The sequence below is a fragment of the Mixophyes fleayi genome, chromosome 10 (genome assembly GCF_038048845.1).
Source record: "Mixophyes fleayi isolate aMixFle1 chromosome 10, aMixFle1.hap1, whole genome shotgun sequence".
NCBI lineage: Eukaryota > Metazoa > Chordata > Amphibia > Anura > Limnodynastidae > Mixophyes > Mixophyes fleayi.
In genome coordinates this window covers 77,640,521-77,667,002 of record NC_134411.1, presented here as the reverse complement: position 1 = coordinate 77,667,002, position 26,482 = coordinate 77,640,521, and the positions used below count along the sequence as shown (strand labels likewise).

Sequence of the window (26,482 nt, the reverse complement as noted above, 5' to 3'; positions counted from 1 at the left end):
AGACCCAGCGTGAAGGAAGCCAACAGGATATTCACTCCTTAGAAGGTGACTCTGCACTACGACAGCTTCTCCGGCAGCATGTTTTATCAGCGCCAGTGTAAAATTAGAGCACAGATCTCTTCAATGGCTGCCAAATAGCCTGGGGTGAGGGAAGTCTATAGTCTACTCAGCCCGGCATAGAGACCCAGAGTGAAGGAAGCCGACAGTCTAGTCACTCTCTGGGGGAATATCCCTGTATGTGGTGCAGATCACTCTAAGTAAATAATAAAATAAAAGCACAATGGGCATAGATCGCAAAAGATAAATGCCCTACTCCGAAGGCACAACTAAAACTAAAGATGGCACCAGTTGAGTGGGTCATAGTAGGGGTTAGCTATCCTTCAACACTGTACAGATTTAATGTGGCCAAATCACCTACTATACTCCATTGTCACAGTGTCCCCCAATGGGAGGAAAGAGAAAGTCGCATTTTGGCATTTCACTGTCAATCATACCCACTGTGTGAGGACTTTAAAACACCCTTACTCTTCAGTCTATGAGGCCATATTTGTTTGCATTCTACTAAAGCCCCGTTGGATCTGTCCCTTCCTTCTCCTATGAATAGAGCTGTCACATTAGGCTGAATATACCAGCAGAAAAATAAGGAGATATAGATATATGGTGTTTGGAGAGTGCAGAGTGTGTGTGTGTGTGTGTGTGTAGATATATGTAGATATTAATCACAAGATATATTACAAATCCTATGACGGCACAAGAGGCTAATTTTATATATTTTTCATCAACGAAATTATTAATAGCATACTTTAAATATCTAGGCCCTATCATATATCAGGATTTAAATTATATTTAGCCCTAATTTACATTTACTTGTCAGCCAAATTTAATTTTTATGTTTAAAACACAGAATAAAAGAAAATGGGGACAAATGTGGACATAAAAAAAAAACAAGAACTGCCAATTTCCTAACATGAGCCCAGAAACAAATGCTAACAGCAGACGACCTTAACCAGTGAATGGAAACAGTGATGATATATCCAGAGGGTGTGTAATAAGATTATTGTTTAGACTTCAAAGGCTGCATATTTAGAAACTGTACAAGTGTGGTTCCCAGCATCACCATGCGGTGCCAGAAAGAGACATTCAGAAACGCAGTTTTATGCAGCCTGTGACATTGTGACTTCTCTAGTAACAGCGCTGTGATCACATGCTAAGAGTCAGGAGTGAAGCTCATACGTAGGTCTCCCAGTTGGGGGTGAAAAGTCAGCTGATAAGTGACTGAACTGTGGCTGTGGCTAGAACCAGGCCTCAGATCCAGGAGAGAACTGAGGAAGTAGATGCCTTGTTTGCTGTGTGGATACCACTGACAGTCCCCCTATGACATGAAGGAAAATGTGAGAGCATGATGAGAACGATATCTATTTATTGTATCTACAGTTCCTTTATATGTACATTTTTATATTAACATTAATTAGTTATTTAGCATATAAAACTGCATATTTTATACCTTAGAACAGGAGCTTGTATATTGCATGGGGTTGCAGATCCATGAACAGCCTTGGCTAGTTAAGCCCATAGCCCACCATTACCCCTTGGGTGGGTTTTGCAGGAAAGAGCTGGAATTACCCCGTCCTAGCTGTTGGCGCAGCGTTACATAAAGGGGTGAGGAGGGAACTACCAGGGACACTGCAGAGAAAGGCAGCGGGCATAGGATGAGTGATTGCTGTATTACAAAACACAACAGAGTCACAATTAATTGCTCTGTAATTATTAGTTACCTTTTATAGCAAGACTGGTTCCCCCAAGGTGTTGTTTTTTGTTTATGTGGCTCTAAGCTTTCCTGACACCCATAGACACACATAACACGATTCAGCACATGAACACAGTTGCAAAATACATCCGCCCTTGTGTACATATGTGGACAGCAATGCTTTTTAAAAAAAAATTAAAAAAAATCCGCCAGTGATTGATCTGCTGTTTTGTACTGAATATAACACTGAAACTGTAGACATATCATGGTTGGCAGTTACCCACCGTCTCGTCGTCCACTTGCAGCAGGCCCGTGCTGACAGAAATGTCTTCTGTGAGCTGGTATTCCATCCATAGTACCACTCCGTGACACATGCCCGGCCTGAGAGACAGATAAACATGATGTGATATATTAAGTGATAGACTGCACGGCCATGTTGAAGTGTACCAGTTGTGGATACAGCAATTTTGTGGGATGGACCATAATATTGGTTCTGTCCACAAGATGGCTGCCTCCACGGTTTAGATATGAGTGGAAAAGAGTTTCAAACACCAATAATCCCTCCATGAATGAACTAGGTTACTTGGTGGTACATCTTATACTTATACCAATATTGCATTTATTCACGGTGCATGTGTGTGGGATTACATCTTGTCTGTGGGCAAGCCTTAGTTTTACCTCTACCCAGACCTCTCAGTCTCTGTCCACAACTCATTAACAACAATAATAATAGCTAGAGAAACAACAAAGCCTGCACACATTTCCTAAGGTATTTTAGACAAGGTTTTGTAAATAATGTCAGCGAAATCTACATATAACAGTTACAGTGTTTTTACATATAGTCCTAGGACTTTTAAGCTACGGGACACACTGTGGGCGTGATGCAGAATTGGTGGCAAGTTGGGCGTAATGTGTGCTCAAACAAGCCGGATGAGAAAAAAAAAAAGAGTGTTTACACTTATGCTGAGCCAGATTAAGCCAGGCCCACGTCAGACACCTACATCTCACATGCGCCCATGTTTTTACCCATCTGTTGTCATGTGCAACAAATGCATTCAATAATAGGCATCAATAAAACTTAAAAAAACTCTAATACAGCAGAAACAACTCCCCATTTCATGCACAGAAAAAAACCAACACGTTTTGCTGAAGGACACACACAATAGCATAATATTTGTCCAAGCGACTGAGAAAGCACCAATCAGCATCAGTGGTCCAATCGCAAACAGCCAATCACAAGTGCTGGAGAGTGTCATTATCATCATCCGCTATTCACACCTGCCCCTGACAAAGAATACGATGTTCTCAGGCGTAAGATGCCCTCATCCATATTCTCCAGACACAGGTTGGCATATGTGCAGGAGTCACACAAATCTGCATGGGCGCATATACAGGTGCCTGTTTTCTGGGCATGCTCAGAGAGTTCGCATGACAGATACACTACTCATACTGGCATTGTACTCACCCTGCCTCAGGCCCTATGTGTTCGTCATGCAGCAAATTCAGGCTGCATCCAGTGGTTTATCAATGCAATGTGGCCTGATCTAATTATAGAGCTTGATCGCTATGCAAACGAGCAATCTGTACAGACACATATGCAACCCACACCTCTCCACATGCCACAGTATTTTAACCATTTACATACATACACACACGCATATGAAAATATGTATTGTATTATTATACTGTAAACAGTTGTCATTTTAATTTATGGTCAAATCAAAGTTTTGTGCGTTCTGATGTGAACTTTGTCTATAATACAGTCTGTTATATCTGTCTATGCACCGCAAGAATTTCCACTATCATTAAAATCTTAACATATCTCAAGAGATTGTTTGATTTGAATACAGGTGGATCTACGCACAAATCGAATGCTCTTTATAAACACAGAACTAACGTCCCAGTTGCATCCGGACATAAATCAGCCCTCTGAATTTAAAGTGGACACATAGATGATAATTAACATTTTCTAATACCGTATTACTTTATGACCTACCTATACAGCATGTTAGCCATTTGTTCCATTAATACGTGCCATTTTAGTTATTTAGCTTTTTAAATTTTGTCTAGTGCATCTTTGTTGTGAATGGCATTCTATGCAAATAAGAGAGACAAACGCATTAGGCACGATGGTAGATTAACATCAGCCACTGTAGCCTTAGAGGGAAGGATGAAACAGTGATTACAACACATCATTTTTGCTTTCTAGCCTCAATTATAAAGTTGTCACTGTGGATGTATGTGAGGGTGGCATGTACACTTTATACTCTTCATATGTCCAGAGAGCGTTCATCAGCTCACGTAACAATCCCTTAGTCCCCCCACTCACCTCACTAGGTTCACAGAACCCTCTGTCTTCACGTCATCTGTAGGCACGGTCTCTCGGAAGTCAAAGGTCATAACCTTTGTGGGGTCAGATAGGGCTCTGCAAGGATATTCCCAAAGAGGGTGAGGCTCTGCCTCCTGGGACTCGCGGAAATCTAGAGATTTCTGGAGAGAAAAAATGAGAAACTTAAGATCTGGAGAGAAGATTGTTATTAGCTAAACCCACATTGACACTTTTACCAATGGTCAACATATTGGGCATCCTAGTGTTGAGCCCGACTATAACACACAAGGATGGCCGCATCGGAGGACTTCCAACTGATCATGCACCGCCCAAGGAGCCGGATCACAATGGGTTACACTGGGTAACACCGTTAGTGAGGTCAGAGAATGACGGCACATACAGATAGTGGTTTTGATTATATCTAAAATTATAGCAAATAATGATCCGTGTCTGATTACAAGAGAGATCAATTTGGATCACATATGTTGCCAATTGTTCCATCAAAAGTGCTTCAATTTGAACCATAAATGTTATCCGTTGTTAAACCCTGACATTACAGGAAGAGCTGTATACAGTTCATTGTCTGTGTCCTCCCTGTGTCTACTCTGTAATTGTAATATGCATATAAAGCATTAGGACACTGCTAAGTCTTGCCAATGTGAACATGCTACACCAGTTACACTAGATCCAGGTAACACCTGATGTGCTGCCACATATACAGCACATTATAAAACGGTTATACTGCGGTGTGGCACATGTATAAAGGTTGTGAAGAAGACATAGCATACATTTTAACCACGTCATGGCTGGATGGCTCTTCCCCCTCTAGGACCAGGCCCAGTTTTCACATTCTGGTGATGTGTCCATTTCACAGAGAACAATTGTTTTCATTCTTAGAACACACAAGTACATTTTATTTACATTTTTCCCCCGTATTTGGTAATATAGCCGAACAAATATATTTTTTGTTTTGGAAACATTGTATATTTTAAAAAGGTGAAAAATAGGGAACCTGATCCTTCCCTTAGTAACTTGCTTGCAATTGGTGCCCAAATACTTCTCAAAATCAGCTAGTTTGCAATTTAAACATTTTCTTTATCAAACATATGTAAGCATACTCAATGTTGTAACTCAATTAGCATATATAGAAGATTCTAATGTACAAAACCAGAGCAAAAATTCCCATGACACATAGTTGGGACCAACGTCTTTTAGGTTAGATACCTGTTTATGAATCTATGCGGCTCACTCTGACCTTGTATTCTGACTTTAACCAGAGCAGAGGGCTCTGACCGCCACCTGTACATAACCACCTTAGTGTTTAGTCAGTAGCTGCTTAGTGAGAGTCCATCACTCTCTTGTGGAGGTCCCTGCTGAAAACTATTAGACTCTGTGCCCCAAGTTAGTCAGCGTAAACCGAGAGCTGTCTAACGGATCCACATCGGTGATGTTTAATTAAAATAATCACAATTGTAAAATTAATTTCAAAAACAGTAACACGAAGTCATAATAAATCTTTTTAGTACAGAAACATTAGTGAAAAACAAAAAACAAATTATATACCTATGAAAATGAAAGTATGACTCCCAACAAGTGCTGCTGCCTTTAAATGCCCCGGCTAAATGGCTAGATTTACTAAGCTGCGGGTTTGAAAAAGTGGGTATGTTGCCTATAGCAACCAATCAGATTCTAGCTGTCATTTTGTAGAAGGTACTAAATAAATGAAAGCTAGAATCTGATTGGTTGCTATAGGCAACATCCCCACTTTTTCAAACCCGCAGCTTAGTAAATCTAGCCCTAGGTGTTACTAAGTAGTGTTCCAAGAAAAAACCAAACCCAGGAGAGGGCCCGATTTATAAAATCCCAAGATCATAAACAACAGACATCAGGGCCATCTCCTCTCGGCCGACCCACCCCATTATGTCAACTCCCCTGAACAGTATGAAGCTCTGCAGGAAATGATGTGAGAGGTGGGCACTGGAAAGACTTGTTAGACTGACAGCTGGGTCTCTTTAGCCCAAACTCTCTTTCCCTAAGTCAACCCTCCCAGTGGTTCCTACTGATCTGCCAAAGTAAGCTGCAAAGTATAATAATAAATGTAACATGGAAAAGCGAAATACATTTCTAATTAAGACCATGGAGTTATAAAGGAGAATTTTTATTTTCCTTTACAAGTTAGCAGATGGACTATTTGCTGCTGTTATGCGTGCCGCGCTGTTTATCTTGACCTGTAATTGTTAGTCTACCATCTATTGTTAGGTACACTTGACAGATGGAATTATATAGAATACTTTGAATTGTACAGTTTCATGACTTATTACAGAAAAAAATAAGAAAAAACAAAACAAAACCTCAAACCTTAATCATTTCATCCATAATGCTGACATCAAACCCCTCACAGCTTCTACATGGGCTTCGGATCCTCCAAAGGTCCTGAAAAGTGAGGAGCACAACCAATGTGTCAAGGAAAAAACAAACATTTAAAAAAAATCTGCTGGATAGGTGATTTAGCAAATGCTTTGAAGAGATTTAAACAAACAAGATTTTTAATAAGAGATTGCACACCAAAATTCTGGAAGGGCTAAGACAGCTAATTAGTGTCTGGACAGCAGTAAATCAACAGTGTAAAGTGCCCCTAAAAATAAAGTGGTGTAAAAATGTTGTAGACATTGTTCATTCACTGTCTATTCATGTGCATTCATGTTTATGTTGGCTTTGGCTAGACGTGAGGGTAACTCCACCCAAACATGATTTTGCCTAAAGAAAATCATTACACTGGCTTCTATCACTTACTTGAAAGAGAACTTCTGCCTGAAATTGCCTGTTTAAGTTTTAGAGGGTCAGACATTCACAGCGTTTTTGTCACATTGTCAGCAAGAGTCTGAGTTTTCAATGGGGAATTTCTGGCATATCTAACCTCAAGTATCGGGGGTTATTCCAGCATAGGGATTTTCATTAGGCAAACTCATTTTTTAATGGAGTTACTAGAGGGTCCTACATTGTAACCAAGCTTTTATTGCAAAGAAAAAAAATGACTTTACAGTCTTTTCATATAATATAAACATACTCTGCAAAAGTGTAGCAGTATCGGTGGTAAAAGTATATGCTTTATTATGACCTTCATTTGGATACAATTCAATTAATGAGTCTTATGGAGTATATGAGTCTACCAATTAGCAACAAGAAAAGCAAAATAATGTATATTTATACAAACATATATACACACACACATACTGTATATAGTGTGCATCCTGCCACTGTCATTTTACTCTAATCTACAAAAATTTCAAATCAACAAAATGAAAATGTGATATAAATGTGCTACTAAATAACGCTGACCAATATATAATTTATATAAACGTTTCTAATGCTTATCAGTATTAAAAGTATTTATAAATGTTACAAGATGTCTTTGTTTAATAATGGGTCAGCTTGTACTTTAGATCTAAGATCCAATGAAGTTTAGAAGGAAAAGAGACTTCTATGCGCCATCCTTTTTTTTTTCTATTTAACTAAATTCCTAATTTACAAAAGCATTTTCCATTTATAAAACATAGTGACTTTCTGGCACCTCACAATAACATAAAACGGTGTTTATCAGTGTGTTGGAAACACAGAGAGCAATCAGAGAGTACAGCCCACCAGGCCGGGAGATCAGGTTAATGGGCTAGGAACGGCAATATTGAAGACACATGAAGCGTGACTCCGGGAGCACAGAGTTGAACGAGGAACAGATAAACGGCATATTTAAATAGCAACAGAGACAGCTGCAGGACGATTATTTCCGTTTCTTTGAAATAAGCAGAAAAATTGACTTGATGAATTGTACACTTTCACTGACTTATGTAATGTTACTTGGTGTGAAGTGGTGGTGAGAGTAGGACCATCTTACATCGTTGGGGTCAGGGATAAAGGGACACTCATTTGGCTATACTAAAAAACTACAGTCTCAAAAGTCAGTGTCATTCCATTTCAAAGTCAGTCTGTCTATATGCTTTTCAGTGTGCCAAATTTTTTTTTTTTTACTAAATTATTATTAAATGAGTGTATTGGTGTATTATAAGGAAACCCAAACTCTCTACAGCACCATTGGCCAACCAGTGACTCCTGAGCCACGTACGGCTCTATGGGCTTTAAAATGTGGCTCCTGGCCGGGAGCATGGCCTCAGCAAGGTGTTTTGGGCGCTGGTAGGGGAACCCAGTCAGCTGATTCCAATCTCTTAAGACTGATTGGGAGCAGCCACATCATGTGACCTCCTCTGCACAATGCAGGTAAGTCACCTATCACAAATAATGCAATCAGGGAAGCAGGAGGTCAGAGTATAGTGTGCTCTCCCTCCTTCCTCTGCACGGGATCTAGTGGACAAGTGTGGGAGATGTGAGAGTTAAATAATGGGCATGTTAGATGATATGTAAGGAAATTTTATGGCATTTGGGAAGATCTGGATCTGTGAAGGTCTGTAGGCATTTTGTGGAGCTTGATGTGCATAAGGAAAGGTTTGATGGTATGTGGGGTGGTCTGATGGCAAGCAAGGGGCATGTGGGGAGGTCTTATGGAAAGTAAGGGCCATGTAAGTAGATCTGATGTCATGTGGTATGAGTGATGGGCATATGGGGAGGTCTGATGGCAGATGGAGACGCTGATGGGCATGTAAGGGGCAAGTGGAGAGGTTTGATGGGCATGTGGGGAGGTCTGATGGCAGATGACGACGCTGATCGGCATGTAAGGGGCAAGTGGATAGATTTGATGGACATGTGGGGAGGTCTGATGACAGGTGGAGACGCTGATGGGCATGTAAGGGGCAAGTGGGGATTTCTGATGACAGATGGAGATAACCTGCCCTGAAGCTGGTGCAAGTGATACGGTTAAAAACCACGTACCTAAGAGATGCCCAGAACTTGAATCAGATAAATGTGCGTGCGCTCGGCAGGTCCTTGCTGTACACTGCTTACGTGCGTCCGCCCCTCCCCAACCCCGTTCAGCCCATCTAAGTCGTAGGCGATCGGAAATGTCATTTGCAATTGGACATGAAATGCATGTAATTACGTAAAGCACGTTTCGGAGCTTCTGCCCGAAGATAAATCAGACCCCGGTTGTCTACACCTACAGCATAGTAAATAGAAATTTCACAAAAGGAGCGATCTATAGTATCCTCACATCCTCCCATTCCCGGGTACAGGACTTTTTTTCGGGCTGCACCCACTTTGTGGAATTCCCTCCCTCACACAATAAAACTATCCTCTAGTCTTCAAACCTTCAAGCTTTCTCTGAAAACTCACCTTTCTCTTTCCTACCATTTGGGGACACTGCGAGACATTGGGGTATAGTAGTGGGTCTAGGAGTTTTGGCACTTGTCAACTTGTTTGATCTTCACTCTCCTCCCCTACTATGCCCCTCCACTCCTGTAGCTTCCTCAGTTTTTTCTAAGTGCCTAGGAGAATAGGTCACTTCGGCATAGGATCCTGCCTATACTTAGTTTAGTTTTAGGAAATTCATCTTTTTATTTTCATCATTTGTTTAGATGCAGCGCGGGACACGAACTGAAGACCCAGGTGAGTGAATAGAACATCTGCTCTGTTCACTCGGGGTCTTGCCGCAGATAAGAAGCAGCTGAGCGTCACTTGCCTAGCACCTCTGCCGGCATTCCCCTAGAGACGAGCTAATAGGGGGCCAAACTTATCAAGGAGGTCTGCCAGGAACAGACTTTATTCAATAGGGCGGTTAGTAAAAATCTGCTTCTTCAGACAAGCTTATGATATTCCTCAACCACCATCTTAATCTCCTTAGGTTACCCTATTACCACCCTCTACACAGCTAACGCAAGACAACAACCCTCTGATCAACATTACTGTGTGACTGATCACACAGCCCACTCAATACAATATTTTTATCTTTGCATTCTAGCTAGACCAATGTGCAATATGATGTAGCACGTGCCCTTGTGTATCGAACTCCCATTGTCCCATTGACTGTAGGGCCCTCTTACCTCTCTGTTTGTATGTATTACCCAGTATTGTCTTACTAATGTTTGTTCCCAATTGTAAAGCACTACAGAATTTGCTGGCGCTGTATAAATAAATGTTGTTGACGATGATGATAGTAGGTTAGCAGCATTTTGTCAGTTAAACTCTGATGCATATATTGGTCACGTCGGCCTCCTATTGGCTGTTACTTGAGAATCATCTGCCAAATACCATTTGTCAGCCACATCTGTTACATAGAAAAGATATGCTTATTAAATGATCAGTTTTTTTCTCACCCTAAATTCCACAGCTAGCACGTAGAGGGAAGCAGACAGAGGGAGCACAGTGCAGTCCTTGGTCATATTGCCAGAGAGTGCTGAACGAGAGTACCAGAAGTACAAGTTGTGCCACGGCAGGAGGCTGGTGGTGAAGAAAGGCTCCCCAATCAGAGCAGAGACCTAAACGCACAGTATGAAAAATAGCAATAAAAAGTTATATTCACAGTAATACACTTGCCTGCAATAGGTTCCACAAATATAGAGTAGTTTGAGTAAGACTTTAAGGTAAATCTTAAGAAGAGACGTTAAATAAGCACACAAAGAGGTCTATTGGTTGGTTAAGGATTTACTTTACATTGGCTAAGCAAGTGGTTTAACAGCGCCCTGTCAAATTAATGCAACAAACTAAATAAATAGCATAGGGATCAATGTTCCCTGTGGTTGCTGAATTTTACAATCTGTTCACAGTCCATGTGTGATGCTCAGCGAAATGCACCAAAGGAAATCTATTAAAAAACTGATCCCTAAATGTCACTAGTTTCAGTGACATTGCTCCCCAAATTCACACCGGAGAGATTTATCACCTAGTATCCGCAATATTGACTGGATATCACAATAATCATAGTAATTGCTGGGTAAGAACATCACCTTACTGTCTCCCAGGTCGGCTGCGGTGACCTTGTCTGGAGATTTTTGTACAATCTGAATGGCCTCTTTAAGGTGGTTGGTTTGGAAAAGCTGCATGAGAAACATAAATACCTAGGATAAGACAAGTGTGTGGGTAAGAGGTATCGTTCAACATTTCAGCAACATAAAGGAGCATATTCAATTGACGGCGGGATCGCCGAAAATCCTGCGCTCAAAAAATATTACCATTATTACGGTCATATCTCGCTGAGCTGCGAGCTGAAATCCAGCAAGTAAATTACCGTATTAACGGTTTTCCCGCGCAGGATTACCGTAATAACGGTAATATTTTTTGAGCGTGGAATTTTCGGCGATCCCGTCGTCAATTGAATATGCCCCTCAGTGTGATGTGACTAACCTGTATGATGTATGAAACGCATTAAAAATAAGACCGTTTTATTACAAAAAACATAATTCAATGTTTTACAATTGCTCCCTCATGTGTTAGTCAAGGAGCGAACCAGATACATTCTATCCAAAATAAGACCGTCAGTGCTAGAGAGGAAATTAGCTGGTATTTTGAATGCAGCTAGTATACAACCTAAGAGATTTTTACCCACCCTCCTCTAACGTCCAAGAGACTCCCAGGAGAGTAGGCCATCCTACCCTATTACACCTCTATTTCTAGTCACAGTGACGCGTTTCGCACCATCAAGGCTCCACCTCAACATGACACAATTGGGACATTGTCAACCGTGATGATGTGAATCACAAGGTCACCCCCACACTTGCCCTTTCAACAGCCCCTCCAGGATCTCCAAAAATTAGTCAAGTATCTTTTACAACCTTGTACGCATGGGCATTATTGTAAATAGTTTATCGTACAGCAAAGCCTATGACACATGCTTTAAGGCTGATAAAATAAATATATAAGAATACACACGCCTGACAATGGTTCCCTTGGTAAAGGTGCAATGGAGTTCTCTGGGAGTGCTCATTAGGCAGATAGTAATCTCTGCTGAAGAGAAGTTTAGAGACGTGTAAATGAAGCGCTTTGATCACTGTTAAAAGCATTGACAAGGCTTTGTCAATGCTTCAACTATCGTTGTTTTCAGTGCCTGTGTGTATGCCCCAAAGAGTACATGATGTCGTGTGTGTGTGTGTGTGTGTGTGTGTGTGTGTGTGTGTATATATACACATTAAATAAACAGATAACTGAACTGACAATACATAACTACACATGTTTACATTTAGTGTTACAGCTGTATAGTTTCTTCTATATTCTACTTGTACAAGAATATTCATGACTACTAGCAGGAACATTCTCACTGTGGTACCAAGCTGCCAGCTTGTAGCAGATTGGCTCTTAATGATCACATGAGCTCAGTGTCATGGGAATGTCTGCACACACCAACAGCCAATTTAAATAATGTCTAAGACATTGATGACACATAGGGGGACCTCACTGTTAATAGTAGAGGTGCAGGTGTCAATCAAAGAAGATGACTGCTTTGTCTATTGTCGTGACTACGATTTACACTAATGCTGCACTTTCTAGCACTAACCTTCTCCATGAGATGCTGGGACATGGATGAAGACTCCATTGTATATACCTGGAAACAAAATGTATAGATAACAATACACATATAGTATAAATGTGTCACATGTACACCAGAGACATGCTATAACTTCATTGCAGATCTAGAAATTGCTCATACTGAAACTATGACTGTTAACAGACTTGAGTATAGCAAGAACAAGCCTAGTGTGGGCTTCTAGCGTGCAACTAGGTGGTGGATATAAATTAAAACTCATCTGGAAATTAAGGTATAAATCACCTCCGACTACTAATGGATAAAGAAAATTACCCGAGCTGCTCCAATAGAATGAGCCAGCAGGGGGAGTAAACTCCCATCACTCACACACAGGCACACCGAACTTGGCGTCAGGATCTATAGAAGAAGTAAAATAAACCAAGAATTATTTAAAAAAGTAATGACACTTTTGTAACAGCTGCGTTGTTCTCAATAATGGCATTTTTTTTACAGCATACACAGTAAAATCCAACATACAGCGCATTCAATTTTCTACAACTTTATGGCAGCTGTTGCTCTCCACTGGTTGATGAACTACAACTCCCAACATACCAGCATTTCTCACCTTCTTCAGAGCTTTCTTGTACTTTTCCATTCTGCTCTGGTCATTCAGCTCCCCAAAGCGTGCACGGTTCCAGTTAATGTGAGCTCCACAGCGACAAGCAGGATGCTCTGAGAAGGCTGGACTGTCCTCCTCTGTACTACAATATGGATATATAGAAACCAAGTCAGGACATGTTTACATCCGAGCTTCTTCACTTTCCATAAGCAGCTGGGGTAAAAGACATCCAAAATCATTTTACATATGCAGGAACATTGATGAAAACTGGTGCAAAGGAAATAAAGATGGTGTTACCCGTATCAACCATTAACTTTCTCTTTCTATACTACAGTATAAAAATGACAGCGAACTTCCGAGTGGTTATGTTATTTCACATAGTGTCATGGACGAATCCTTAGGGGTAAATGTATCAAAGCTTCTGAAAAGGAAAAGTGGAGTTGTTGGTCATATCAACCAATCAGACTGCAGCTATCATTCTCTAGAGTGCATTCTATAACGGATAGCTAGAACCTGATATTTTGCTATGGCAACACCTCCACTTTTCCTTTTCCATAAGGGTTTGATACATTTACCCTGTAGACTCTGATTGGCCATAGCGAGCCACACCGCCCATTTCTTGTGCATAAGTTAGAAATTTTGTCCCTTTCAGAGGATCATCTGAACCTTATATTAAACATCAATTATAACAAACTTAGATTAGAGGGTATATTTACTAAACTGCGGGTTTGGAAAAAGTGGAGAAGTTGCCTATAGCAACCAATCAGATTCTAGGTATCATTTATTTAGTACAATCTACAAAATGACAGTTAGAATCTTATTGGTTGCTATAGGCACCATCTCCACTTTTTCAAACCCGCACATTAGTAAATCTAGCCCCTGATCTTCAGCTAAAGAATTATTCCCCTATAATAGTAACTTAGGACTAGATTTACTAAGCTGCGGGTTTGAAAAAGTGGGGATGTTGCCTATAGCAACCAATCAGATTCTAGCTGTCAATTTGTAGAAGGTACTAAATAAATGAAAGCTAGAATCTGATTGGTCGCTATAGGCAACATCCCCACTTTTTCAAACCCGCAGCTTAGTAAATCTAGACCTTAGTCTTTATTATTTCTCCAAAGCTCACAATAAAGAGCTGACTGAGAGCTGAATATTTGATACACCCCCATGATTAAGCAGGAAGTGTGCGTCCTTTTGCACACAAATATCCAGTCTGTTGTTTATTGATGGACACTACAAAGAGCTTACCCTCAGCTCGGTCATGTGAGAGCTTTTACATCTACACAAGTGAAGGTCACAAGATTGAATCTTATATTTTTGGTCAGGCTTCTGTCTGCCAGGAAACATATCCAGCAGACTTACACCTTAGCGGACATAATGAAACAGAAGTTACCTGGGCTTTGTAAGGCTGTACCATATGCAGTAATCATCCTGATGAGCGGTGAGACAAAGCTCCTCCCCCTGCGCCACCTTCTTTTCCTCCGGTAGGAAATACACGCACTGCATCCAGTGATCCCTCCACTAACGCAAGTAAACAAAAGGACAGCAAGAGTTACACACATTGGGAGATAGTATACAATTATTTTCAAATAGCCATAGAGAATCAAATCAGTCAAATATGATCTAAGCAGCCAAAACAGTCTGGCGAAAACATATAAACAGTAGAGTTGGCGTTCTCCACAAATTTAAATACTTATTTACTACCATATTGTTACTTAAAATGCCATATTAGATAAGAAGCCATTTAGACTTTGTCTTTATAAAGGAGCATTTGACCTTGGTCAGAGAACCTTTATGGTAATAAACCTTCAATTCTGAAATGGACGTGGATAGAACAACCAATCAGATCATCAGACTGTTTCAGAGGATGTACTGATCTTTTAGGAGGCAGTGACCCGTCTACTCCTGTGTCTGAAAGCAGTCAAGATATGGGGAGAGTGATGGTGGGAATCAAGAAGCCACAGACCAGGCCTGGACAACCTGTGGCTCCCCGGGTATTGTGAAACTACAAGCCCCAGCATGCTTTGTCAGTAGATAGCCAGCCGATAGCTGGCAAAGCATGCTGGGACTTATAGTTTCACAACACATGGAGAGCCACAGGTTGGCCAGGCCTGCCATAGACTGAGACTTAAGACAATGGAAAGAGCAGGGTCCTCTATAGTACAGAGGAGTTACGCGAGGCTCCTATAACATTGATGCAGAAACATTGTGCACTTATATGTGAAACTAAATGCATGCAATCTACATTCTTGTTAAATTATCACATGGATAACTTTTTTATTCCTGATGCTTTGGTTACAAAATATTACCATATATATTTTACAATTTTGTCTTAATTAGCATAGAAAATCATTAGCAGCATTTGGCTTCCATGTATAAATGGATCACACAATGTTTGCCGGCATGAAGAATTCTCCTATCACTGCACACATTAAGGACCCGAGTCATTAAGGAGAGCGAGGCAAAAAAAAGGAGCAAGTTTGCTGCTGGACAAACCATGTTACAATGCAAGGGGTGCAAATTAGATTATAATTTTGCACATAAGTTAAATATTGGCTGTTTTTTCATGTAGCACACAAATACTTGATGGCTTTATTTTTACACTGAAATTTAAAGTTGATCTAGGACATGTCCTACCCCAACTAAAAATCTGCCATCATATTTTAAATTTACATCCCCCTCCAATGCAAATTGGTTTTGCCAAGGTGCAAAGTTACTCCTTTTTTTTTGCTTTCCTTTCCTTAATGACTCAGGCCCTAAGAGTTCTATTCCTTATAATCCTTACAGGGACAGGATGAAGGCGAGGATACAGCCAGCTTGGCTTCATGCTGCAGTTGATTGTCCCTTCAGGGTCCATGTCTATATCCCACCATGAGAGAACCACCTGGGCTGCTCCGTTGGTGGCAGATGTAAAGTTGACCGGATGAGAGGCTGCAGAACTGCTGATGTGCTGGCTGAAATCCACTCTGAGGTCGTAAAAGAGAAAAGGATGAGCAAGTGACATGATCCAGTCCATTAGCAGCTATCTATTTTATGTTACCGATGTAAGAAAGTATTCTTTATTGGGCTGATGCAAAGTGGTATGTACGCCAGTTTGCCTAGCGTATCTGGTGTGACATCGCTCTGCGCATGCCCAGGTGTGTGCACGCATGTACGCCTATGCAGACTAGCGCAGATCTGGCACTTATGACTAATTGCGTCGGGAGAGGGGAGCGAATTGGCGTGCAAATGCAGGCTGAACAGTCCTGTTTGCACATGCTGCAATAGGCGGACGCATCTATCCTCGTTTCCCATGCTCATTATTTTTAAAGATTAATTTACTTCCAACACTGTATCAGCCCCACAGTCTTTAAAATGTGATCTGTATCTTATTGTGCTGCTTTGGTATATAAGAAAACTGCATCCAATTATTAAGTTTCTTAGTCATATAATAAGCAGAATAATGAACTAAACATTGGAACTGAAAGTACTAAGATTTCCTACACAACTCGATATAAACAGTATCCATACAGAACGCACTTGTCTGTAGAGCTGTACTTATAAATGGCTGGTAGTCACAGACAACCATTAAATCACATTTATTCATGTCATTTTATATGCCATCCCACACTATATTAGTAATCTGTATTTTCTGCCATATACATGCCACCAAGGAATCCCACAAACAATGTAATATGACTATGATTTGCACACATATATCTCCTGCGCAGTGTTAGGAAACAGATACAATAGTCGTAGGAATTTGTCACTTTGAATTCTCTTAATGTAGATGTGTCAGGAGTTTGAATTCTAGGACAATAAGGGTTAAAAAAAACCCCACTAAAATGAATAAAATATTGTGCATTGTAAATTGCAAAAAAAAACTACAACAAAAGCACCTTAAAGTCATGTGACCACTGTATATACATAATCTCCTTATTAATTCACCAGGAAGGGCAATGAATGAAATCGGGGTCCTCACCTGAAGATGACCATGATGTCACTGAGTGGTGTGAAGTCACCTGGGTTTAGCTGGCTCAGTTGAACATCACAAACCGAGGGGGCTCCTGGGCAGCTCTGCATTTCAGGAGGGGGCTGTATGGTCCTGCAGTCCAACTGTATGGGAAACAGCTTATTCCAGCTCCAGAGCCTGTGAGATTCCACCAGCTGGGCATAAACCGTGGCCCTGTGAGGGACAGCCTCCCACCGCTCCTGTAGGGCCAGGGGGAGAGACAGAGATGATCATTGCTTAGAATAGAAAATAGAAGAGAATTGATGCTGACAGTGATAAGGGAACAGTTACATAAATAAAGTGATACAGTGATACAAAGTATAAGAAAGAGACCTAAATGTCCAATATTAAAGGGGAAATGAGTAAAATGTCACAATGTCATGATTATATATATATATATATATATATATATATATATATATATATATATATATATATATATATATATATATATATATATAGGTATCTACATCCTGAAAGTCTGATTCTACCCAAATCTTAGCTTTCGGTGAAATTAGGTGACAAAGAATTAAACTCACTATGATACTAATGTGCTCCTATGATCTAGTGAGCCCTGTGATGTGTCGAATGACCCTGAAGAAGAGATGCTCCTCTGCTCACCTGGGCCTTGTGTAGAGCTGTCAGTGCACCTCTTCTATCAATTCTCATCTGCATAATTAGGACAATCATGGGGGAGGAAACGTAACACTGCTAGTATGATCATTGTCTGTCTGGGGAACAAAGAGCATCTCCAGCTCAGGGTTGCTACAAATATCAGGGATCCTGCAAATTACCAGATGGATGGAATGTAGATAAGGTGCATATATCATGTTATTACATCTCACCACATTCCATAACCTTATTATGGGGTGAAATCAGCTTTTAATAGCACTGGTGGTTAACTGACGAGTCCACAAAAAGAGGATTTCTTTAATCACCATAAAATCAGTTTTCCTAGGCCATGGGGGGACACTGTGATGTATTGGGTAGATGGTAGGTGGAATTGGAGCTAGGGCACTTTAAATCTTAAACTGAAGGACCCCCTACTATGCCCCTCCCATGGGAGCCATCTTCAGTTTTATAACAAAGCCCAAAATCATGTTGGAAATAGCCCCTGTAAATAGGTGACAAAATGCAATAACTTGATAACTGTAGGTTATAATTTGGCCGACCTCCAAATTACAACTTCTCTAAGGGGAACAGCGTGAATTGCCACAGAGGCGAAAGGCAAATATCTTGAATTAAAATGTCTGTGGTTTACTGAATCAGACGCACAAGATAGCATCTCATGCTATTTTATAAAATGAATTTTACTAGTGAAAAACTGTAGCCAAACTCTAGCAGGTAAACATGGTTTAGCCAAGGTGCAAAATTGTATCTTCTAGGTCAGAGATAGGAAACCTGATCAGGGGCCAAATAGACGTCCCTTAACCATCAAAAGGGCAGAATATCACCCTTAATCTCAGTAATAAGTTATAAAATTACATGGTATTAATTTAGGAGAATCTATAATGGAAAAGGATTTGGGAGTGCTCAAAGACAGTAGACTTAGCAATAGTGCTCAATGTCAAGCAGCAGCTGCAAGGGCAAACAAAGTAGGCATGCATAAAAAGGGGCATAGATGCAAGGGAAGACAGTGTAATTTTGCCACTGTATAAATCGTTGATAAGACCTCATCTTGAATCTGCAGTACAGTTCTGGGCACCACTCTATAGAAAAGATATTCTGGAACTAGAAAGGGTTCAGAGAAGAGCGACAAAATTGATAAAGGGTATGGAGTCATTAAGTTATGAGGAAAGGTTAGCCAGTTTAGGCATGTTTACTTTAGAAAAGAGGCGTCTAAGAGGAGATATGATTACTATGTACAAATACATTAAGGGTCAATACAAAGAACTTTTATGGGAACTTTTTACCCCTAGGACTATACACAGGACACACGGTCACCCCCTAAGGTTAGAGAGGAAATTTCACAACCAGCAAAGGAAGGGGTTCTTTACAGTAAAAGCAGTCAAGATATGGAATTCATTGCCAGGGAAGGTTGTGATGGCAGATTCAATAGATATGTTTAAGAAAGGGTTAGACAAATTTTTAGCGGAAAAGTGTACCCAGGGATACGACCGTTAATTAAAATGAAGGATAGTAGTGGATATAGGGTAAAAATAGGACTGCAATATTGAATCTGGGGGGATTTTCACAATTGAAACAGATGGGCGGTTGCCTACTCTGGATCAATTTCAAATATAAGTGCAGGATCGCAGGAGATCCAAAATAGGTTGAACTTGATGGACTGGTGTCTTTTTTCAACCTCATCAACTATGTTACTATGTTACATTTAATCAAAGACAGAGACACCTATCTGTAATAACACATCAGCAGCCATTGTACAACAGAGTTACCATCTATAACAAATAACTCGGACAATAAAGCAGAAGAGTCTGGGGGCCGCAGGTGAAGGACCAGAGGGCCGCCTGTTGCCTATCACTGTGCTAGCTGGATCTACTCCTAACTCTAAAGAGGAGGGTTATAAAAAATTAGGACCCCTACCATTCTGAGAATTAGGTGGGGTAATGCTCAATAATTAAAATATACAGTATATTAGGGTGGTCACTTCATTTAAGAATATCCATGTATAACTGGTTGAATATAAAGTTATGATAAGTCACCCAGGAATTCTCTTATGGACTTACGAGTCTTTTAGTGCTGCCTAGTACTATAAACACCTAGGATTTGATCCCCTGTTCTTACCGTTCACTAGATTTTAACCTTGAGATCAAGAAAGCAGGTGTCCCACTGACCATGTGGACACAACTGTAGGAATTTAATGTTTGATGTAGAAATATATTGGTAGTTTTAATCAAAGGAAGAGCTACAATGATACAGTGCGATAGGGTTGCAGAATGCACAGCGTGAGATCTGGCCTGTAGGAATTAGACATACCTGCATGAGATTACGCTGAGCGTGTTCATAACTAGGAAGAGCTCCCTCTCCAATGAGCTCGGTATCAAACAGCTCTGTGATTAGGATGTTGGCTCGTCGCACCATGTCTCCTCCTGCAAGAGAAGAAGCCGTCGCAGCATGACCTGCCAGTCCAACTGATGTAATATCTAGAGCAGGCCTGGACAACCTGTGGCTCTCCAGGTGCGGTGAAACTACAAGCCCCAGCATGCTTTGCCAGCAGATAGCCAGCAAGGCAAGCTGGGACTTGTAGTTTCACCACACCTGGAGAGCCACAGGTTGGCCAGGCCTGATCTAGCGTTTAGAAGAAACTCCTGGGAGTTGTAGTTTAGTAACATGTACAATAGAAATTTGTATGAATTTAAATTCATACAAATTTCCCAATATGTCTTTAATTAATCCATTTGATACAGAACTGAACCCACAGAGGAGGCAGCCATTTTGTGTGATGAACCATTATTCATGAGAATGCAACTTATCATTATAGGAAAAGCCAGTGACATCAGTGGCATTAATGAGGCACAAAAGCATTCTCATGAATATTGGTACAGACCACAACATGGCTGCCTCCTGTGTACATGATGTCTTTATCTCTAGTGCACTGGTTAACAACACAACATATTGGTACAATACCTGTGTGTATGTTGCAAGAATTTGTGTGTATGAGGGAAAAATGCTTAAAAAGGTTGACAAGATGTGATGAGAGTTATATGTGAACTGTATATTAACTGTACAATGTGACAAGTTAGCTGGAGTCACTTTGTGCATCCAATAAACTCAAAGGCATGTGGGATTCTAGTTTCATTTCAACAATATTTTAACATTGGTCGGTCATGAGAAAAGGAGTCATGAGTGTGTTAAATGAGAAAGGTTGGAAACCACTATCCTGGTGAATTAACAGGCAGCAAATGTTGGTTCAGTCCATAAAATGTCTGCCTCCACTGTGTGTAGCTGATAAATGCATTTTAATAAGCAGGAAAAGGGAAATAATGAAAAGGGTCATCACCGCATCTGCAACTTTGAATTCACTTAGGTTTTAGGGATTAGTACTATTTACCGATTTTAACTCTGAGCATAGTACAAAAATCAACAGTAGTATAAAAGTAAACAACACGTAAAGTCCATATTTGACAATTATACATGTCAAAACGGTGTATGAATGATCTGAATAACATACATGAAATAACTGGAGTGTTTATAGTTAACTAAATTAGTGCACCATGCTCTCTTTCATTCCTCAGCAGGTTGCCAGATTAGGAGAGAAGTGCCTCTAACACAGCAGACACAGAGTGACTGACAGCTTTGTAGTCTTGCTTTGCAGAAATGCACTGAGTGTACTGGTTGACTCACACAAAGGACAGGGCAACTGATGTATCAGTAACTGAAATATCAGCATTCTCAACTTGCTGACACAGTCCTATAGATATGGTATCTGAAAATGACAATATTTGGGGTTTAATGGAATTTTAAGTGATAGAAATGAAACAATCCTCCTGGTCTCACCTGGTCCCACTGTCACCTCTGTTGAATGCTTGTTAATAACTTTGATCTTGTCACTGAAGCCATTGGTCTGCACTATTTTTACCGCCGCATCTGCCATGGGCTTGAAGACCTGGCAAAATAACAACACATGAGTAAGTCCTTCGCCAGGACTGTGGATGAACTTGAATTCACAATTCGTTTCATCCTGCAGTGACCTATGACCCTGTGACAGAAGCTGGCAGATCGGAGATCCAGGTAGAGAAAAAATATCCACCTAAAAAAAAAACCCATATTCCAGTAACAGGAAGCGATATATAAATGATGAAGGATGCTCACCTCAATGGCATAGCAATAGTCTGCTCCAGCTGTGACAGCCATCATGGACAGGAGCCCAGTCCCTGTTCCAATGTCTAAAACTACAGCTTCTTCCCCTCTTTCCTTCACTCTCCTCACAGCTGCACGGATGCCGTGGTAATACTTCTCATTCTGCAGAGAGCAAGACACAATTATCAAATAACACAGTACAGGCTATTAACACACATATAAAGTTTCTATACGGAAGATCAGGCACCTTTCATAAATCATTAAGTAAGCTGATTTCTATTGGAATTGTATATTTTTCACACCTTGGTGGAGGCAGTGTTGCTTTTACTGTCAAGTAGTTTTTTTGTTTCGTACAATTTAGTCAGTACATTAGGAGAATAAAACACCAATTTTAGGAATCAGAATGAAAGTAGATGAATGTAATATGTATGCTAACTAAAATGAAAAGAAAGGCACAGAATTCTGAAATTTGCTGTTAATATTGTCATTAAAAGTGCTTTGCTTCTCATGTTTTTCCGAATCAATTCATTTTATTAATTCATGAATGCATTTTATTTCAGGCTTGTCATCTTCCATGATAACAATATGAGAACATAAGTCCTTTGCATAAAATAAATTGCTATGTGCTTATCGAACACTTATGAACAAACGGGTCAAAGGACATTTCATGTGAATGCCTGGCCTTATTATATACAAAGAAAAGTAACAAACAACCATTTCTATACTTACGCGGTCCTTGTCATGTAACATGTCAGCATATGATGACCTGGAAGAAGTTTTGTTGTAGAAACAAAAAGCATCAGGTTAACAATTAGAGAATGAATCTGAAAAGCTACTACTGCATGCAAGTTAAATGTAGAAAATAAAGTGTGGTCACCAGCTAGGACAGGGGTAGGCAACCTGCGGCAATCCAGCTGTTGTGAAACTACAAATTCCAGCATGTCTTGCCAGCTATCTGCTGGTTATCTACTGGCAAAGCATGCTTGGACTTGTAGTTTGTAGTTTCACAAACATCTGGAGAGCCACCTACCCCTGAGCTAGGACATGATGTACAAGAGCTAGAGGTGACCTTCAATTAGCCCCACCCACTTATGTCCCATTGCACAAACGTGCAAAGCTTTTTTGAATATTAAATACAGAGAGCTGGAACACGCAAACAAAAGAGAGCTCACTGTCAGGAGTACATATTACATCTAAAAAATGTACTAAAGATGTAGATCACATCTAGGAGTAAATGTATTAACATGCGGGTTCTTCAACACCCGCAAGTGCAGCGTCTTCGTCGATTAAATTTAAAGCGGCGCTGCATTGTAAAGGGAAGTCTCCCTTTACAATGCAGCGCCGCTTTAAATTTAATCGCCGAAGACGCTGAACTCGCCGGTGTTGAAAAACCTGCATGTTATTACATTTACCCCCTACTGTTAATGTAAATAACTTAAGTTAAAAAAGTGCACTAAATCTATACATGTTTCAATGGGCCAAATTAAAATTGGAAAATAGGGAAAAAAAATCTAAAAACGTACAATATCAAGAAAAATACAAGCAAACATCACACCAGGCAATTTACAATTGCACATGATGGTAGTAAACAGTTTGTTTCAGCGAATGTTACATTAACGATATAGACATATATTATGTCTACACAGATATATGTAACATGTGAACTGCTATACCGAAAACTTGCAGTAATATACCACACAAATTACTATACAGTACTATGACAATAAAAAAACTACACCATGCTGTAAGTTGCAGCTCATTAGTGCTATTGGAACCATGTTATTATAAAGATCTTACTATCACTCTGGTGTTCAAATAACTACCGACTTGCCGGTAACAGGGCGGTTCCCTCTAATCCTTTACAGTTAGGGTGAAGCAATCCATCAGTATATCATAGTTACGCACATTGGCAACTTGTGTCCCGGGTGGTCCAGGAGGCAGGTGGGTGTGTGGGGGCGGGGCTCAAAAAAATCGTGCCGTTAGCCCGCCCCCAAAGCAGTCATCACTTTTTTGGCCAATATAGGGGGCGGGCTACAATAATGCGTACACGGCACTACTAAGCCTCGCCCCTTCCATTTAATTTGCAGAGCCGGCCGGGAATCGGGAGAATTGCCCACTCTCCCAGGAGTCCGAGAGATCGACCCGCATTTCGGGAGTCTCCTGGGCATTCCGGGAGAGTTGGCAAGTATGCAGTATATATTATCAAAGATGCGGGGCCTGATTCATTAAGGATCTTAAATTAAGAGGATCCTTATTTCAGTCTCCTGGACAAAACCATGTTACAATGGAAGGGGTGCAAATGTGTGTTCTGTTTTGCACATAAGTTAAATACTGACTGTTTTTTCATGTAACACACACATATCAACTTTGAATTTCAGTGTACAAATAAGCTGTCAAGTTTTTGTGTGCTACATGAAAAAACAGTTAGTGTTTAACCCTAACACACATTTGCACCCCTTCCATTGTAACATGGTTTTGTCCAGGAGACTGAAATAAGGATCCTCTTCATTTAAGATCCTTAATGAATCAGGCCCGCAGTCATTACAACAATCTGTTTGGGATTTGGGTGGATACGAAGGGTTTTTAGATTCTGGTTTGGCCAACTCCTTCTATCCAAATCCTGATTTCATGGCAATTTTAGTGTGCTGAACACTGACTACTTCCAGGAGATAACATTTTATAATTCAGGCACCTCTGTCCTAATTTTAAAAGGATGTTTCAGGGTTTATTGCATCAGCTGAATAATAGGCATTTTCATTTGTTTTTAAATTAAGGCAAAACATCTGAACACAACTAACGCCAAAGAATTTGGCCAACTGAATCCAAATCCTGATTTTTTTATGATTTCAGCATGCAGGTAAATGGAGTGATCGATTCCGCAGCGCTGTACAGAGAATATTTGTCAATATTCTGTAAGATATGCTGTATATAAAAAAAACAAAAAACAATTTAAAGATGTTTTCTTTTTCTCAAGCACTAACCTGGCAATCTCTTGGTGATAATCGTAATTCTCATCCTCCTCCACCCAGTCTACCGCCCCTGTTGTAGGGTTAACGCGACCACAAAAAACCTTCATTGTTATGAATTGTGTAAAGGCCGGAAGTCACCAAAGGAGAAACCTGTAAAACAATATTTGTATATCAGAAAAACTGCAGCTCATGGTACATTATAATGTTAATAACATTAATATCATCATCATTTATTTATATAGCGCCACTAATTCCGCAGCGCTGTACATTAATATTAACACATATAGCAGGCAATGTCTCTGTCTTTTTCCCAGATGTTTCTCTCTTGTAGAGTTTTTCTTTACAAAATGCTTCCCAAAACTTTAAAGGGCCAGTAATAATGTGTATAAATAGATGTGCCTTTTTAATGCATTTAGCCCAACACAGCAGATTTTTATGGCGTTGCTACGTGCAACACCATCTTTTCTACACGCTTGACACTTGTCATAAATGTCCCCCAATATATCTATGTACAGCCACAAGCACCACAAATGACTAAAATTCATTATTGCACACAAGTTGGATGTAAATATTACTTTTTAAATGTCAAAGGGTACTTGTGTGCACTTCGTTGGCTCACAAGTACACACAAGGGCAGGCTTTCGGAAACACACCTCTCGTACTCGATCTATAACGTTTGCCACACAATCACCAGTTTCCGCAAACTGGCCTTATATTTCACATTTGGCACCGATAAGATCGGCATACCACAAAATGACCTAATCTAATCAGCTTTGGGCATGCACGATAATCTGATCCACAGATGTCAGCCTGACTGCGCTGACATCTGCCACTGATTATCACATCTCATGTAATCTCAGGGTTCAGCCAAAACATTGAAGGGACAGATCTGCCCCATTCAGCAGCCCACAAGTGTACCATGTGTCACTCTGCATCAGCAAATACTATTCTCTGATACTGCAAAGTTGCAACACTGCTCAGAGCTTGTTTACTAACATCTGCCTATGATTTTTTAATTGATTGTCAATATTGTATATTATTATTAATCTTTATTTATAGGGCACCACAATATTTTCGCAGTGTTGTACAGAAAACAGGCAGTGGACCAAACAGGGTAAAACAGTAAACAAAATACAGAAAAATTACCAGCAACTAAAGCAGTTTATTCAGTAGCTTGTGTGTTTTACTTCATAGAACAGCATAACTATTAAGTAATCTGCCATATAAGCTCGCCCATGACTTTATGCCCAATATGGAAACACCACAGTAGATACATACATCTCTTACTAATACAGCACAACACAGACACATGTAGGGGCCTATGTATTCATTAATCCTTATAGATCTATACACCACACAGCTGGAGGAGGAGAGGCACAGTTAGGAAGTATTCTGTGGCGCTTGCAGACATACATATTACTATAATACAATGTATTTAAATAAGAGCTGTACCACTGAATGGTCTGCGTGCTCCATTTGTTAAAAAAAAAAAAAAAAAGACAGTGAAAGTGGATATGTTAGATTACCACCCTACACAAATCACTGACACTTACTTTGCATCACTCTCACACTGCTATTTTGCTGGAAGCTGCCATCTTCCCACAATGCAAAATATCGGAAGCACGTGTGTCAGGCTATCCTTGCCACACACAAGATGGCTGC

At 40.3% G+C, this 26,482-nt stretch overlaps 1 protein-coding gene across 1 annotated transcript; it reads right to left on the bottom strand.

Moving 5' to 3' along the window:
• Positions 1 to 1,026: 1,026 nt before the first annotated feature.
• Positions 1,027 to 26,477, bottom strand: PRMT7 (protein arginine methyltransferase 7). Its single transcript, XM_075188915.1, has 18 exons — positions 26,374 to 26,477; positions 24,833 to 24,970; positions 22,581 to 22,617; positions 21,864 to 22,013; positions 21,549 to 21,657; positions 20,028 to 20,140; positions 17,061 to 17,290; positions 15,885 to 16,065; positions 14,493 to 14,620; positions 13,106 to 13,241; positions 12,814 to 12,897; positions 12,511 to 12,558; positions 10,967 to 11,056; positions 10,337 to 10,498; positions 6,435 to 6,509; positions 4,077 to 4,237; positions 2,032 to 2,128; positions 1,027 to 1,372 (listed from the first exon to the last, which is right to left on the bottom strand). The coding sequence occupies exons 2-18, from the start codon at positions 24,925 to 24,927 to the stop codon at positions 1,208 to 1,210; spliced, it is 2,061 nt and encodes a 686-aa protein (XP_075045016.1). The 5' UTR covers positions 24,928 to 24,970; positions 26,374 to 26,477; the 3' UTR covers positions 1,027 to 1,207.
• Between the last annotated feature and the right edge of the window lie 5 nt (positions 26,478 to 26,482).